Source organism: Amphiura filiformis, chromosome 8 (genome assembly GCF_039555335.1).
Source record: "Amphiura filiformis chromosome 8, Afil_fr2py, whole genome shotgun sequence".
In the NCBI taxonomy this organism is placed as follows: Eukaryota; Metazoa; Echinodermata; class Ophiuroidea; order Amphilepidida; family Amphiuridae; genus Amphiura; species Amphiura filiformis.
The window spans coordinates 45,280,577-45,299,836 of record NC_092635.1 but is presented as its reverse complement, the minus strand read 5'-3'; the positions used below and the strand labels follow the sequence as shown (position 1 = coordinate 45,299,836).

At 35.9% G+C, this 19,260-nt stretch overlaps 1 protein-coding gene across 1 annotated transcript in view; it reads left to right on the top strand.

Moving 5' to 3' along the window:
- LOC140159110 (cGMP-dependent protein kinase 1-like) overlaps positions 1–2,490 on the top strand; it is a 195,901-nt gene extending 193,411 nt beyond the window's left edge. The window contains exon 17 of the mRNA XM_072182462.1: positions 1,292–2,490. Coding sequence (XP_072038563.1) covers positions 1,292–1,390 — 99 coding nt within the window. The 3' untranslated portion in view covers positions 1,391–2,490. The remainder of the gene's footprint in view (positions 1–1,291) is intronic.
- The last annotated feature ends 16,770 nt before the right edge of the window (positions 2,491–19,260 follow it).

The window sequence follows — 19,260 nt, the reverse complement described above, 5'->3', positions numbered from 1 at the left end:
CATTCATATACCAAAATAGGCTTTGAAAAAGGGGTCATTGATATACCAAAGGGCTGAAAATACTACCCATATTTGCGGCACGTCCCCGTACGGTCATTTGTACTGAGTACCCCTGGCCCCCCGGGGCCATACTCTAATAATGGCTACAGATGTTTCACCAGCTGGCAAAGTCCAGCATCTGTTAAAGAGGGCATATAATTCCATGAAATGCAAGAGAAAAAACTGCTTCACCCACTTTGTGCCTGATATGAACAAAAATAATTCTTCTTCTTAAAGGAGTATTTTATGATTCTCTTATTATGGTATTTTTGACAGATATTCGCAAGAAAAGTTTATTACCAAAATTTCAGTTGATTCAGAACATAAATAATGACAATAAAAAATTTGACGATATTTTTGTTAAGCGAATGAATATGCACAAAACTTTTGCACAAAAGCATTTAAGCACATCAGAGGTTTCTGGTCGTTTAAAAAATCTATTACAGTTTCATGTAAAATGTCCTATTTTGCCTTTAATGCAACACTTTTAACCCAATCACTAGTAGGCTATGTTAGCACATCTGTGATACTAACAAAGGGGATAAATTATGTTTTTTTAATGATTTTTATGATCCTTCAATTGAGCAATTCACTGAATGAGTCTTTAATTCACAGAGGCCCATGAGTTTGCAATTTGTTTTTGAAATCAGCATAGGATGTGAGGAAGAAATGGACATAATACTTGCTGATTATTTTGTGAAGTATTTTGGCAAAATGAGCTATTCCAGTTGAAATTCATACACCTGCTATAGATATTAGACATGACCTTAACCTCCCACACCAAGGAGATTTGTAGATTTCAAACGGAGTCAGCCATTCAGGTAACCCCATTGGAAATTCACACCCCCTGTGTGGAAGATTAAGGTCATGTATTCAGTAGGGGTGTATGGATTTCAACTGGAATAGACCAACATGCAAATTATACAAAAGTTTTATCAAGTTCACATAAAGTAGAAACAGGTAAAACTCATTCTCTTGGTCGGGCTGACATCACAAAGGGGAAATAGACTTGTAAAACCAGTGTGCGCATGTGCAGTTCCCCTTTCTTGAGCTGGTTGCTATGCGCGCACTTGTGCAAAGGGGACGAAGGGAACAATGTTCCCGGATGTCCGACCAAGTGAATCTCCACCTGTTTAATATAATTTTATATAATTTGTTTTGGCATGAAATGAAACTAACCTCCAGCATGGTAAACACAATGTTTCACATAAGTGATTGTTATTTTTTATTTGTTTTTATTCTCCCCGTACAGGTACAAAATAGCACAGACACTTCCAACTTTGATGACTATCCACCAGACACAGATCCAACACCAGAAGATGACCTCTCAGGATGGGACAAAGAATTCTAAACTCCCATCCATCCACAACTCACCAGAAACTTACTTCCCGTTATTCACCTTACCCACAAAGTTCACATACTTCCTTTTTTTGTATAATTATGTGCCTCTTGAAATTTGTTATTTAACACACACAAAAAGAGAACTTGAAAGGCAATAATTTGTGTTTTCTTTAGTGATTTGTTATTCATCCAAAACAAAGCCAGAGTATATGATACAGGGTCTGTATAATAAGAATCAAGGAATTCAATTGGAGAATCCTGCAGGTGCAATGATTTGGTCCCTCTGTGTGACAATCCAAGTGTTGATTTTCAATTGCATTATGTGGATGGTGTGATATTATGGAGTCCGCATTCTGCCTTTTTTAATTCTTTGATCAAACTCAGTTTTACAAAGTCTTGTATATTTAAGTTTTCAAACCTGTCATAAGCTTAACAAAACAATATTTTGACAGTTTACAATGCCTTTTGAGCTTAAAAAGTTATGACTCTTTGTGAAATTGAGTTTTTCATCAGCCAGGATCTTTTCCTTGTGTTATTTGTCAATCAGGATATCTCCCCTGCACATAATTACAGATTCATTATTTGAGAAAGTTTTCTTAGCTATTTTAAGGGCATTACATGTAAAATATGAATTTATGTAAATTTGTAGAAAATCAGAAGAGAAAGTGACGGGTATTTACAACCACCGGCAGAGATAAACTCAGAATTTTGTGTCTGACGTCTCATGTGACCCAAAAGTAGAAATATGTTATGATTGGCTGTCTTGCTGAATGACCCAATACATTATCGGATCCGAGTCGCCATATGCACAACATCCTTTGAGTGGAGAGAAACTTACCATGCCCCTCAAGGATCATATTAGACGCAACATTTGGAGTTTATCATTGCTGGAATATTGCTGCAACCACATGGATATAAGCTCACCTTTACCCACCCATTCTTCGCCTAGCGCTGGTATACAGGGTGTTCATTTATGCAAATCTGGATGGGTAGTCACACAATTTCGTACTAAATGATCAGACCCAACCTGTTACAAACTCACCACTACATTTTGACGTGGGCTTATACCAGAATGGTTTTGGTATTACTGTTCTGTCAACAAAATTTTGGTTTGGATAAGGTCGAGTATCAAAGTCATATAATATATATAATTGCTGGGTTTTTGTATTGGGCTGTTCTATTTGAAATTCACCCTCCTTGTGTGGGAGATGTCTTACATAGGGGGTATGAATTACATCTGGAATAGCCCATTTGTCCCTATAAACCCACAACATGGTCCTGCTTTCCAGTTTGATTATTTTTGTATATTTTGTTTTTATGCATATGAGGTTTACCTTTGTGGTTATTTACTCATCTCTGAGTGAATGGGCTGTTCCAGTTGAAATCCTTACACCCCTCTATGGAAGAAATGATCTTAATCTTCCAAACAGGGGAGTGTAGACTTCAAATGAAGTCACCCATTCAAGTAATTCTATTTGAAATTCATACTCCCTGTGTGGAAGATTAAGGTTGTGTCTTCCATGCAGGGTGTATGGATTTCTGCTGGAATAGCCCAATGTTACATTAAGTTGCCATCTCTTTCCCATTTCTGAATTTGACCTTTGACCACATGATGCCCAAAAGTAATCCTTCAGATTTTGTTAATTCTACCAGATTGTAATCTATACAACTTCATAACCCTAACCCAACTTCGCTGTCCTCTGGGTAGCTCATGGTAGTTTGGTCAAAGATGTGTTGCTGACCCACGCCCTGCTGATAAGGAGGTACCTAGGCTGTAGGGTGTTTTACGGTCAGGTAGGGTTAGGGTTAGTAGATTGAAGTACTGTGTCCTGAACTGTGACCCCCCCAAAAAAAATTACCAGTATACCGTAAGTAAAAGCTGAAATCGAACACCTACACGTGTGGGTGCACTTTGAAGCCAGAAATCGTGTTACTTGAAATTCTTCCTCACTTTATTTCTGGTTTCTCTAGTTCTTTCTATGTTTTCTTGTGCCTAGTAAAAACGGTAAGCTTAAGTAGTAAAAAAGGTTAAGACCCATAATCAGTGTAAGCTGGGAACCATTGTAATGTCATGCATGTTCAGTCTATTGGGCTATTAAAGTTAGAATACATCATGACACCCCTATGGAAGACATGACCTTATTAGTCCACACAGGGGGTGTGTGAGTTTGAAACAAAGTAACCAATGGGTGATTGCATTTGAAATATACACCCCTTCGTGGGAGATTTAAAGGTCATGTCTTCCATAAGGGGAGTAAAGATTTCAATTGGAATAGCCCATTTTTAATTACTGGCTACAAACAAATGGTAAATAAATATTTTCAAGCAGCTTTAAATCAAAAACTAAAACTTGAAAACAAAACTGATACATGTTTTGATATTTTACCTGGGATACAGGATTGATTTTTATTAACATTGTGCTCTTCACCAACTGGCCAGTGTATTAATATTAAGTTATATAAGACAGAGGAGCTTAACAGGGGTTCTCAGAAGTTTTGCCGCCCCCAAGACACAGTGAATATGCTATGTTGTTTGTTTGTTTTATCCAAAATTTTATCTGCATTAAGAATATGAAGATAATACTGTACTAATGCTGTAAATATCAGGGTTTTGCCAATGAATTCCAAAGGTACCATATTTTGGTCTCCCAAGATGGTGAATTTACTATACGGTTATGCACAGGGCATTTCTGAGTCTGTACTCTTTAGGGTTACATAAAATGCTGGTTGGAAAGTTATGTGTCAGAACAACCGAGTCAATGGGCTATTCCAGTTGAAATCCATACACCCCCTGTGCAAGACATGACCTTAATCTTCCACACAGGGAGTATGAATTTCAAATGAGGTTACCTGAATGGGTGACTCCATTTTGAGATCTACATCCCCTGTGTGGGAGATTAAGGTCATGTCTTCCACAGGGGGTATATGGATTTCAACTGGAATAGCCCAGTGGGCAAGTTGATAAAAAAACACCTGTTTGCTTGCATTTTGTTTTATATTGCATTGAACATGGGATGCTGATGCAGGGACTAGAATTATGCATAGTTCTTTCTAACTTAGGCAAATCATGTACTACTGAATTTCTCAAAATACTGTACACTCTATCATGAAACCCTAAAGTACAGCTACACTTTTTATCTGAGACACACATAACTATGATACCATTTTGTAATTGATTGTAATTAAATTAAATTACATTGTAATATTTTGTTCTTCATTGTAGTTATTGTACCATATTTACATATTATTTATGTATGTACAATACCACAAAACTAAGCAATGTGAATGGATGGTCAGAATGTTATATGTACACATGTATGTACCTAACCCAATATTAGGGGTGGATATCATAATAGGGAACATGTAAGCGTTTCAGAGAGCTACTTGCCAGATATACTACCATAAATTGCAGACTATAAGCTGCAGGTTATTCATTGTATTGGGCTATCAATATTGTCAGGTTTATTTAAATACAGATCAATCCAGATTGCATGGTCACTTATGAATGTCAAATGTCGGAAGAAATGCTCCCATGAAAGTATAGAAACATGCATCATGTATGTATCATCTGCTTTGGTGGCCAAAAAAGTGCACTTTACTACAGTTGCGTCATTATGGTTTAGTATCATGTAACAAAAGGAAATGCTCCCATGAAAGCAAATAATATGTATCATATATGGTTTATCTGCTTTGGTGGCCAAAAAAAGTGCACTATAGTTTTGCTTCACATTTTGGACATTATACCACCAGTTGCGTCATTATGGTTCAGTATCATGTGACAATATTTCCGGCAAAGACGCTACATCAACACCAACTATTAGGAAAGCTGTGTTAGAAATGCACATGTATTTGTGATGTGATCAAGCAAAATGAGTGTTTGTCACTAATATTGATTTTGAGACATAGCCAATAATATATAGTATTCTACTTTTTATGTAATTCATTGTGGCGTCACTTAAATAGCCGTATCTCTGGAACAGTAAGTCCAATAATTTTGTGATGGATTTTTCAGCAACATGAAGCTCAAGAAATGGCGCACAAAATAAAATTGAAAAGTGAATTTCGGTTTTCCTTGACAAGTGCCTCATTTTGCATGATCGCATCAATGTATTGCTTTATTATTGTTCAAATGAGGTGGAGTGTAAATGGATAAGTTGTCTATAGTAAGTAATATGTCCACATTGGGTCAAAGTTCATATAATTATAATTCACTTACGATTTGGCCCCAATCAATTCCACTGCCATTAGGTAAATCTTTACAAAGAATGCAGCTACAATCGTTGAAAAAAAGTACTTGGAACACTTGGCGCATTCTGTCGAATTCCGTGCAGAATTGCTTATGATCAAGGAAATGACGTATATTACATTAGGGAACAAACATGACATCTGCAACAATGATTAACATTCCCCTCTCCCTATCAATCAATGTTAAAACACATTTGGAAATCGCTGAAGCAAATTGGCATTTCTCAACATTGCACAGGGGAGAAGGGGTGACAGTTTTCCTTTCTTTCCAATACTTTTTTCCAAGATTGTAGTTGCCCAAGTTAGATTCAAAGTGTCAATGCTATTCACTGTTGTATTTTTGTAAATGGAATGTGTAAATTTTATTGATCATTTCAAGACTTCTACAATTTTAAGATACATAGCTTTTTTTTGTAGGGGCTCACAGCCGCATCTAGGGAGTGGTATTGGAAGATTTGTTTTTGTAACACAGGCAAGTTAAAATAAGTGGTATTAAATCAAAATGTTTATTAATAAGCTCAAAGAAGTTGGTGATATCTCAAAGCTTGGCTAGAGGCAAGACTACTTATAGTAGGTCATTGGGTGTAGAACCAATTGGTCCTATAAACTATAGGACTTACTTACAGTAGGTCATTGGGTGTAGAACCAATTGGTCTTATAAAACTAAAGGACTTACTTGCTTTTTCTTTACCTTTTTTTTTATTTCATCTAGTGTACTTAATTCAACATGTTTAATAAATGTGCACAATTTTAAACATTTCACCTTATAAATCTCTGTATTGCATTTAGCTTTAAGATGCCTTAGTCTTGTGTGATTTAAGGGGGTACTACACCCCTGCCAAATTGTGTGCCTATTTTTGCTTTTTTCTCAAAAATTATAACGTATTGGTGACAAGTAAGATATGTATATTATAGGGGCAAGGACTACAACTACCACACTGGAAATTTTATTTCAGCACAGACAACAGTTGTGGAGTTACAGTCAAAAATGAGGGAAAACCAATATTTGATCAATAAATCAATAACTACTTGACTTGAGTTGCTGAATTTTCAGTGCAGTAGTTGTAGTCCTTGCCCCTATAATATACATATCTTACTTGTCACCTATGCGCTATAATTTTTGAGAAAAATGCAAAAGTAGGCACAAAATTGGCCAGGGGTGTAGTACCCCCTTAAGGCATTTGCAAATATATGCCAGAGGTATGCTATTTTGGTCCCATGCATGCTAATCCAATATGGTCGACACACCATAGCTTTTCACAGGGGGTACATAAAATGTTCTCACACAGTGTGTTATCTCCTTGCCTGAACATGGACATGACTCAATCTGCTCCTTGGTGTATTGTGCTATTCCAGGTGAAATCCATACCCCCTATGGAAGACATGAACTTAATCTCCTATTTGAAATTCACACTTGTGTGGGAGATTATGGTTATGTCTTCCATAGGGGGTATGGATTTCAACTGGAATAGCTGATTATCATTAAACCAGTGCTATCTTGTAGATGTTGTGGCTGGGGTATTGTGTTTATGGAAACATAACAACTAGGTTTTTATTGTATTTCTGTAATTATTTTCTAGTGATATCCAACAGATGGAAGTTGTTCAAGGGTAAGACTGCTTTGATTGTTAAGTTGGTGCTCTAATATTTCAATGAAAAGCTGACACTTGTGTCAGAAAACAGGGAAAAGTTGACACTTGTGTCAGAAAGCAGGGATAAGATGTGTATAGAGAAGTGTCAGTACTATTTTATGCATTACATTACATTGAGATGTTATCAATCTGTAAATATGTATAATATTGTATTATTCTAAAAATATTATGTCCAAACTGTATAAAATAGTATTTTGTTGTTTTCTCTTACTATGGGGCTATATCAGTTGAAATCCATGTAGCCCTATGGAAGACAAACCTTAATCGTCCACACAGGCTGTGTCAATTTCAAATGGGGTTGTCTGAATGGGTGACTCTATTTGATATCTAACACCCCTTGTGTGGGAGATTAAGATCAAGTCTTCCATAGGGGGCATGGATTTCAACTGGAATAGCCGATTTTCTTTTTGACTTGATATGAACTGATTGATGAAGTGTACAGCCCAAATGGTCAGTCCAGATTTTTAGTTTTGTTATGTGCATTTTGTGTGCAGGGGTGTCAATGCAGCTTTTTATGTAGACTAATATAGTGTAATTCAGATTCAGAATGCTCTGGATTTCCAGATCCAGATTGTTGCAAACCAAATTGATATGAATCTGGACCAGATTTATATATCTGGTCTGGATAGCCCATGAGGAATGAGGTAACACTGTAAATGTGGTATTTAAAAAAACCTGTGCTTTCCTGATTTTAGACAACTGTACTTGTTTTTCAATTTCAAGATCTTCAAATTTTCTTATATAGACCTATACAGAACATATACTATGATCAGCTCGTAATAGGTGAGAATTATTTCGTTTTTGTTACTGCGCATGTCAATCAAGTCCAAAAAGTGCACATCGGTCATGCAATACGCAAAGCGCAATTAATGTATGTACACCATTCTATATCAGTCCACGATGTTATGAGTCCCGCCTATTAGCTGATCAGAGTATAGCATATTAACATATAAGTAGGGATGACCAATGAACCATCAACATGATTAGAACGCTCCCATAGACATGCAGGGAGCTCAACTGTGCACTGCTTGCACAGACATTTCTAAATTGATCTCATTCTTTTATTTTTCAATATTTTTCTGTACAAATTGGGGAAGTGAATACCAATTATATTTTGTAACTATCTTGCAAATTACAGCAACACAACTTATTTCATTTTCCTGTAAGTGCGAGTCAAAATTGTTCCATCGCCACAGTGCGTTTAATTGCCAGTGGCTAAGTTCAGCACTGCTCAAGAATGGCACAAAATATTCATGTCAATAATTTCAGGTGAAAAACGTGGCCTACTGAGCTGTAATTTGGCATAGTTGCCAGTAATACCTCTATCATACCCTCTGTAAAAAGGAAAAAAAAATTGAACAAGTAGATCTCGAGTTACAAATTAAATCACCAGCTTCCCTTTGGAATTTCCATACTCCTTTCGAATCATGCTAAGAAGACACCTTTCTGAACATAAATGTGAAGTTTCGTGCTCATTCGATGTATTTTTCACCTGATTTCAACCCTAAACGCTTTTCTTATATTTAGGCCTATACCATCTACAACTTGCTGCTGGCTATACCTTGTTTAGAACTTTCAAAAGAAGTACCTGAATGTGCAACCATAACTGTTTCAAAATAGCCCATGAAAAGTCATGCAGGTGACTCCGAGGTCATGCATTGAATTGGTTTGAATGAAGAATACTACGGAACCAGCACCTTTTGTTAGAAGTCACACATGAGCATGATGAGTGAAGTAGATAACCTCTATTGTTGTGAATGAGTCAATGACCTTCAATGACACTTAAGATTTTGTTTGCATACACCTACTAATTGGTCATATTAAACCCAATAACATTGACATTTTTGGTTGTGAAAAAAAAGTTCACCTGGACTTAGTGCAATTTTGATTTTGTGCCATATCGGCCATCTTGGATGATTTTTGGCAAATGTTCTCTAAATGCATGATTTCAATGCCTCGGTTTGAAAAAATAATTTATGCCATTGACTAGTAAAGTGCCATTTCATAAGAAACCCTTTGATACTTTCACAATATGCTTGTTTCATGTTTGCATATATGTTAAAATAAAGAAATATATAAAGGTAAATATATGCTTATGCCAATTTTGCTCCCAATTGCTATTTTTGGACCTTGTCATTTTATTTCGTTCCAATGACCGGTCAGAATTGGAAACTTTGAAAATTCATAATTCGAAAAGTTTTTGACCATTTAACCACCAAAATACTTCTGTTGATGAGTTCTATCCAGAAAACAATCTTTTGTAGCAATAGGGGCAACATGAAATTTTGATGGTTATCCCTAATATAAGGTGAGGTGACTGTGATGAAATCATGTTACACATGAATTATTTTGAATTAGAGAACAAGGAATGGAGCGCTTTAGCTCTAGATAGCAGCATATCAATTTGTTAACATTGTTCAGCATGATAATTAAGCGAAAGAGGTACAGTGTAGTATGGGCAACAAAAACTGGTTATCCCATCATAAAAATTCATGCATAACATGAATTGACCAAAAACCGAATACATATATTATGCTATTCTCTGAAGCATATTGATCGACCAGTCTAGGCCAGATGGAACCAGTCCAGCAATCACTGCAACACTTTACAGCCTTAATAAACTGTTTAATGCAATTTGAGTAAGTTGAAGAATACAGGTTTCAACCCCAGACCCCAATTTGTGCCGCACAACTTTTAAACGTGTTCTGACAGACAGGTCTGGACCATCCCTTGTCTTTGTTTCTAAACAAATAATTATAAACACCTCACCTCATCTATATGATATACTTGTTTCACATTTTTTGTGATGATCAAAAATCTAACACCATTGCTGTTGCATGTAAACACTGAATATTTTCAAAAAACCCACATCACCATCAAGTTGTTCTGTCATGCAAATAGTACTGCAAGCAAAGATGGCTACAAGCATTCTATAATTGAGTGTTTTATAATGTTTATTTTTTTACACTCAATATTAAAAATGCAAATACAAATATTAAACGTAATCATGCAAAAAATTGTTTTTCTGAAGAAGGAAATATTTATTATTTCTTGATTTGTTGAGTGTTTTTGGTTGGAATTGAGTTTTTGGATTTTTAATTGTGCAGTTTTATGTTTGTTTCCTAAAATGATGCTTTTAACCCCTGAGCACTACCTGCCGATCTAACATTGCCTCTGATTGGTCAATTACATGATATCTTCATTTTAATCACCAATCAGAATGGAGCTTTGCAAATAATTCACCCCAATTTTTTTGCATGGTGAAATTATTCTAACAATGTTGCTGATTGGTCCAATAATGAAAACTTCTTTTTGGCCAATCGGCAGATAGTTCTCATGGGGTTAAGATACCGTAGAATTCAATCTACAAGTACCATGCCTCTAAATAAGTGTTATTTTGATGAAAGAGATGAAAGAGATGAAAGATACCCTCCACAAAAAATTTGGAATAGATTAGTCTTACAATAATACATGTTTGTACAGTCACCTGTATCAATAATATAGTTGCTCAAACTCAAAAAGATTTGTGGAGGGTGTCAGCCTTTCGTATCTTCCATCAAAAAAACTTGTTTAGATGGAATTATACGTTGTACATTACATGTATAAATTTGTCCCCAAATATAGATTTTTACTTGTACATCTTTACAATCCTTTTTATAGATGTGAGAATTTGCTCTATTTTGAATTGAGCACAAATAAGATCATGCTTATAGTTACCAATGTTACCATTATAAAAATTTAACTATAAATATCACGGTCAATGTTCTTTGTCTAAAACATCATCTTTCAAGCCTGATGTAGACCTATAATACCAGTGATGTGGGCAAGAAGGAAACTGTGCCCCCTCCCCCCAGGATACCGGCTGTTTTTAAGCATGTTCGTCCATTTACAACTTTAATCATTCAATATATAAACACAGATGGACTTTCACAAGCTTTCACTGATATCCCACGCAGTGTTTGCCACCATCCCCAGTTGACATCCTTGTGGTTTGGCAACAGCGGGCTATTCCAGTTGAAATCCATACACCCTATGGAAGACATGACCATAATCTCCCCCATAGGGAGTGTGAATTTCAAATAAGGTTATATTACCTGTGGGTGATTCCATTTGAAATCTACACCCCCTGTGTGAAAGATTAAGGTCATGTCTTCCATAGAGGGTGATTCCATTTGAAATCTACACCCCAGTGTGAAAGATTAAGGTCATGTCTTTCATAGAGGGTGTTCCATTTGAAATCTACACCCCCTGTGTGAAAGATTAAGGTCATGTCTTCCATTGGGTGTGTATGGATTTCAACTTGCATAACCCAATATCGATTACCAAATCTATTTTCATCTTGTAATGGTAAACATCTAGAATACTGACTGAATAAATAATCTTCATCTTTAAATATTTAATGATAAATTTTGAAAAACTAAATTTATCTTTTTTTTCACCTGTATGGAGATTAATCTATCTTATTGAATAATTGTATATTATGTATATGAGGCAAGGTGAAGACAGTGGTTCATCTCATTAAATAAATTTATTTGTAAGAATATCAAATTTTGTTCCTTGATTCTTTTGTTTCTTATTACAGTGCTATGATTCTATGTCATCTGCATACTGTATTGTTTCTAATAAATGCCCATGGGCTGTGGCATTTCATGAAGGGTGGGCCTTTATTAGGGACTAATTTATAGTGTACTTTTCAAGTGGTCAATCAGTGTCTACTTTTCAAGTGGTCAATCAGTGTCTTCTTTATGGAAGTAAATGTTAGAGTGCACAGCACTTTCAAACCACTGGCTACCTTGCTGTATCGCTGTTTTCCCGTGACAGTGACAGAAATGGTCCCCTTATGTTTAAATAAATAATGAAAAATCTTAGCCTTTTCTCGAGGTAGATGTCCAACTATTTCATGTCCCTTCTTCATTCACTGCTACTGCGTGTTTGTTTTCAACATTGTTCAGTTCATGTATTGAACAGGTAAGGCCTAAATTGCATTTGCATGTTGGGATTTTTTTGGGGTGGGCATTTAATAGAGACTGGGCACTTATTAGGAATATTATGGTATATATTGTTATGAGTTTGACAGAATGCTGAATATGGATTTGTCTCTATTCATGTTATGCATGAATTCTCTTAAATTAGCGAACATGCATGTGTTCACTGCTTTAGATCCAGAGGGCAGTGCATCAATTTTTTAACAGTGATCAGCATGATAAGGGAGTGAGAGAGGCGGCATACAGGGTTAATTAGCGCTGCGGGGTCAATCTCCTGTTCACTAATTTAAGAGAGTTCATACTTGCCATGATTTTATCAAAGGCAAATCCAGATTTATCAGTCCGTCAAACTCATAATGATATCTTATATATAACAGCAACAAAAGTCTTCTTCAGAAAGATGTTGTGGTTGCCCTTTTCAATCTGGCAAAAGCCATTCATAAAGCGCAAATGTGATGCGATCAAGAAAAATGAGTCGGATGTCGGGAATATTGATTTTGAGATATAGCCAATAATATTATTAAGGGATCTGGAATGAGCGTTTTGAGCATTTCGACAGTATTTTTGTGGGACATGAGAGCACATCAGACATATCGAATTGCATTCTGAATACGAAGAATGTCTTTCTGATATCAAATAATTTTGATTTTTGAAATTCACGATATAATAAAAATATGACAAATTATTAAAATTTGATATTTTTCACATTTTTGATATATAACAGTACTCGAAGTAAATTTTATAAATCTAATGACATATTCTTAAAGTTTATGTAGCTGCGAGGAAAAGTTGACGATCAATTGAAAATTTTGACCTTTCATATTGAAGATATGGATTTTTTCCCAAAAGACCTAATTGTTTTTGGTGTTTTGGGAAAAAATCCATATCTTCAATAATGTAAAGGTCAAAATTTTCAATTGATCGTCGGCTTTTATCCCACCTACATACACTTTAAGTATAAATCATCAGATTTATCAAGTTTACTTCAAGTACTGTTAAATATCAAAAATATCAATTTTAATCATTTGCCATAAAATGTGTATTACATTGTGAATTTCAAAAAATCAAAATTATTTGATATCAGAAGGACATTCTTCGTATTCAGAATGCAATTCGATATGTCTGATGTGCTCTAATGTCCCACAATAAATACTGTCCAAACGTTCATACCCCACCCCTTAAACTTTCTTTGTATTTGATTGTTCTGAGCAACACTAAAATGGCTATCTCTGGAACCATAAGTCTAATTATAATAGGGTATTCAGCAAAATAAAGCTCTAAGAATGGCTCATGTAATAAAATTGAAACTGAATTTTGATTTTGATCAACATCAGACTCATTTTGCTTGATCGCATCACAAATATGGAATTTGGCTTCAAAAACCAAGTGCTTTTGGCATATCTGGTCAACTGCTGTCATGGGTAAATTCTTACCTTACAGATGGGTACCAGTGTGTTGCCGTCCATGGTTGTTCCTCTTGTATTGTTTCTGGGGTTCCCCATGGATCTGTCCTGGATCCCTTTTCTTTCTTTTTATCAACAGCATCCCCCTCTCTGCAGGTAGCAAATTTTATATGCTGATGACACTACTCTGTACAGACCAATAAACAACAATCGGGATATATTATCAAGATGACATTAACAAAATGTCTGATTGGTTTTTTAGCAACTTCAGGCTAATGCTTCAGGCTAATGCCAAGAAAACCAAAGCAGTGATCAAGAGTGATCATACCAACCAAAAACAATTTTACCCGGACCTTAAAAGGGCATTTCGTGATCCACAGCCTCATCCCCCACTTTTCCAAAAAAAAAGTTGAGATTTTTACACGACTGGATACCTCTTGCTACATAATGTTTATGTACCAAATATTTCTTGCAGATTAATTCGTTCAGCAAAAATATCGCCACATTTGAATTTCGTTCTGGTATACCAAAAGAAAAGAAAAAAGAAAATGCACATTACTAATATCATTTAGTGTCCCCATAAACTTATGGTCTATGATGTCAGAAAATTGGCAATTTGCTCTAAATTGGCAAATTGCTTTTAATCATTTAAGGCATACAAATCAGGCTTTTACGCGTGTTTATTTGATACGCCACAAATCACCACCACTCACATGTTCGCCCCCACACACTGTCGCCCCCACATGCGAGAACACACAAACGTTATGCCTTAATAAAATGATTGGATTTGGGTTATTCTCTCAGTATCAATGTCATTGACACGGCATCAATTATTAATTAAGTTCAACGCAGTTATTTATAAACGAATTCGTAAATCATGCATGATTTGATGGATATTTTTAAGTTGACCATAAATGCCACCTACTATTTATTTGTATTATGTAATTCGTTAGTTTCTCGCTTTAATACTATGGGGTTCATTTAGCTATTAGTAACTTCCCAAACATCTGTCATGTCTGTAAGGAAAGTACTCTGCTTTATTTAATCTTTTCCTTCTTGGCTTAAAGGCCCACTCATTGATCCCAGCGAAATGTAAAACAATTAAAGTGTGTATAACTTACTTAAAGGAGTATTTCGTGATCCTAGCATCCTCTTTTTATGACATTTTTCAGTAGATATCCACAATAAAAGCTTATTCCTAAAATTTCATTTGATTCCGATTTTGCGTTTGCGAGTTATGCATGATTATGTGTATCACACTGCTCCATAGGCCACTGTTGTAATTTCGTTCTGGTATACCAGCACTAAATTCAAATTTGGCGATAATTTTGCTAAACGAATTAAGGGATCTAAAATGAGCGTTTATTGCGTGTCGACAGTATTTTTTGTGGGACATGAGAGCACCTCAGACCTATCGAATTGCATTCTGAATACGAAGCATGTCTTTCTGGTATCAAATAATTTTCATTTTTGAAAATCACGATATAATACAAATTTTATGACAAATTATAAAAATTTGATATTTTTCAAATTTTTGATATATAACAGTCCTCGAAGTAAATTATATAAATCTAATGATATATTCTTAAAGTGTATGTAGCAGGGAGGAAAAGTCGACGGTCAATTGAAAATTTTGAACTTTCATATTGAAGATATGGATTTTTTCCAAAAAGACCTAATTTTTTTTAGTGTTTTGGGAAAAAAATCCATATCTTCAATACGAAAGGTCAAAATTTTCAATTGATCGTCGGCTTTTCATCCCACCTACATACACTTTAAGTATAAATCATCAGATTTATAAAGTTTACTTCAAGTAGGCCTACTGTTAAATATCAAAAATATCAATTTTAATGATTTGCCATAAAATGTGTATTAAATTGCGAATTTCAAAAATCAAAATTATTTGATATCAGAATGACATTCTTCGTATTCAGAATGCAATTCGATATGTCTGATGTGCTCGAATGTCCCAAAATAAATACTGTCCAAACGTTCATACCCCAGCCCTTAATCTGCAAGAAATATTTGCTACATAAACATTATGTAGCCAGAGGTATCCAGTGGTATAAAAATCTCAATTTTATTTTGCGAAAAGTGTGGGGATGAGGCTATGGATCATGAAATGCCCTTTTAAGAGTGAAGGATAAGTTGTCATTAGGTATTTTTGAAATGAAAATTTGGCAAAAAACAACAACCCAAAAACAAACAAACGAGGAAAACTTCAGTATTAAAAAAGTTGAAGCCCCATTCAAATATATTCATGCAAAATGTCCTATTTTGTCTATAATTATTTCTATGATATTCTGAATGAGGCAATCGCTGAATAGGCTTTTATTAAAGTGGTGCTTCGTGTGTTTGATATGTTTGGTGTGCAGTGTATACCCTTGGCCTGGTTAAGATCATATTGTCTGGACGATGTCAACGCATTTTCATTAATGGCAATTCCTCTTCAATCCAGCTTTTGATCTATGGCGTGCCACAAGGATCTATTCTAGGTCTCCCTTTATTTTCCGTTTATGTGCTGCTACCTAGAATGAACTAGATCTGCATTTTTATGCAGATGTCACAGAGTTGTATGCATTGGTGTGTCTAACATCTGACGAGGGTGTAACACAAGCTTAAAGACTGTGTTTCCCAAAGTGCACTGAATTTGGACGTCAAAATCTGTCTCAAAATCAATGCTGAAAAACAATTTATGGTGACCGGTTTTAGAGCACAACAAATTTTCACTTGTTTTCAGTGAATATTATTGATGTCAACGTTCTCGTTCAAAGAAACTCCGTTAGAAATCTTGGGGTCATGATCGACGCGACTCTGGGTTGACAATGAATTCGCACAGAGCAAATGTTATCAAGACGTCCAATACCGCATCATCAACTTTTGGTATTATCGCAAAATGCTATACGAGTTCAGAAGCTCGTAGTTCATCTAAAATGCCATAAACTTTAACCCTTTTCGGACTAAAGAACCCTTGGACTAATGGCCTAGTCACGATTGAGAAACAAACACCTATCAGCTTAACCATTGCAAAAATCTGAATTATTATGATTTTCACGATCCTCCGGATGAGCAAATCACTGAATCAATTTTGAGGCAATCGTACATGAAAAAAATGGGTGTAAAATGTAAATGCTGGTTACTATGGTATAATTGATTTACCGTTAAATCTACCCCTGAATCTTAGTAAAAGAAAAACATATAAGCGACATGACGTGCATTTCACCTTTGAATTTCAGAAGCCCATAGATCAAAAATCGTAGATTACAGAAATTCAACATAGAAAAGGGTTACAGGTCAATGGTCTGAAGGGTTATTAGTCCAAAACTCTCGTTACCCTAACCCCAAACTTCAGCGTAACCCTACCCAGTCCTTCTAAGCCCTAATCCTAGCCCTAAGCCTAAGTGTAACCCTAAGCCCAAGCCTAACCCTTACTCTAAATATGACCTCAACTCTAGCAGCCTAATCCTAAATCTGTCCCTAACCCTAGCCTATTCATAACACTAATCATAACCCTAATCCTAACCCTAACCTTATCCCTTACCCTGTTCTTAGCTTTCAAATGCCATAAACCCTAACCATAACCCCGGGCCATAACCCTTTTCGGACGAAAGACCCTTTCGGACTAATGGGCTAGTCACGATTCAGATGTTGGGGATATGAATGATTCACGCCCCCATTCGTCTGGTCGAAGCCAGGGATGACCAATTGCTAAAATTGAATCGCCACGTATTTTCTCCTATACCAAAATAGCTCGTAAACGGGATAGCAACAGGTCGATAGTAATTTCACGCCCGAATTGTGCTTCTTTGACGATTTGGAGCTTATCAAATCCAACGGTTGAGGAGATGTTGGGCGGCTTTTCCAAACGTTTACAGTGCTTCGTGCCATTGGAGGTGATAGGCAAAACCGAATTCACAGTAGAAACGACAGCGGACACCGTCTGAGCGTGGAAATGGCCTTATCGTAGTTCTGTGGCTCTATGGCTCTATCGTGGAACTTGAATGGGTCTTTCGGTTCGCCTTTGATTTCTGACAAAAGGTTTTTCTGTTGAGATATTGAGACTACATACTTTCAATAAGAATCGGCTCCAAAATCCAAAAATTTTGCATTTAATTTAAGCAATTTGGTTCAACATGTTTACCATAATCGTACGAGCCCGGCGTACGAGCCAAGTAGTAGGCCTGGCTTGGTACCTGTTTTGGATATTTTCAAAATTAATTTTAAGATGAATAACAAACATTTTATGATAGTTATATTTAATCAATTTTGATGATAATCGTACAGTAGGAAAAAAAATATAAATGTAAATGCTGGTAGTGCTATTGTATACTCGATCCACTCGATGACTTCTACAAAAAAGGGGTGTAAATGGAATGTTGGATGATAATGCATAATTGATCCACTCGATGACATCTACAAAAACCTACCTTTAAAATGAAATATTTTTGATTTCAAATACATAAGTTTTATTATATAAAAAAATGACAATTATGACAAAGGCCTATTTTGGTTTTAAAAAAAGTGGCCAAACGTGCATTTCACCAAGTTAATTTTAAGAAGCTCGTAGTTCAAAAGTCGTAGTTTACAGAAACGCAGGAAGGGTAACAGGTCAATAGTTTGAAGGGTAAGTAGTCCAAAAAACCTGACCCCAAACTCCAGCCTAACCCTAACCAATAATCTAAGCCCTAATTAAGACCTAATCATAGCCCTAAGCCTAATCTTAACCCTAAGCTTAACCCCAACCCTTACCCAAAATATAACCCCAATTCTGACCCTAATCATAGCTTGGCCTTGCCCTATTCATAACACCTACTCCTTACCCTAATCCTAAAATGCCATAAACCTTTACTTTACCCCTTTTCGGACAAAATACCTTTCGGACTGTGGGCTAGTCATGATTCCTGATTGAGATGTCGGAAGAAGTGATTGACTCACGCCGCCATTCGTCTGGTTGAAGCCAGGGATGACCAATTGCTAAAATTGAATCGCCACGTATTTTCTCCTATACCAAAATAGCTCGTAAACGGGATAGCAACAGGTCGATTGTAATTTCACGCCCGAATTGAGCTTCTTTGACGATTTGGAGCTTATCAAATCCAATGGTTGAGGAGAGGTTGGGCGGCTTTTCCAAACGTTTACAGTGTTTCGTGCCATTGGAGGTGATAGGCAAAACCGAATTCATGGTAGAAACGACAGCGGACACCGTCTGAGTGCCACTTACCTGGTCTGAGCGTAAAATGGCTCTATTGTGGTTCGGTCAGTGGATCTGTGGCTGTTATTTTGGAAATGACTCTGTTGCTCTACCTTTGATTTTTGACAAAAGTTTTATTGAGATATTGAGACTACATTTTTCAATAAGAATCGGCACCAAAATTTTGCATTTAATTCAAACAATTTGGTTACAATTTTAGTGGCTTAGCATAACTGTAACTTCGTGAGCACATAACTTAGTTTTGGATGTTTTCAAAATTAAAGCCATATTATAACATTTGCTGAGGAGGACGCCCTCACTGATTTTTTAAAATTCATTTTTTACACGATTATATTGTATTTTATTAAACCCTGCAAAATTCAAGACTCTAGGTGCTGTAGTTTG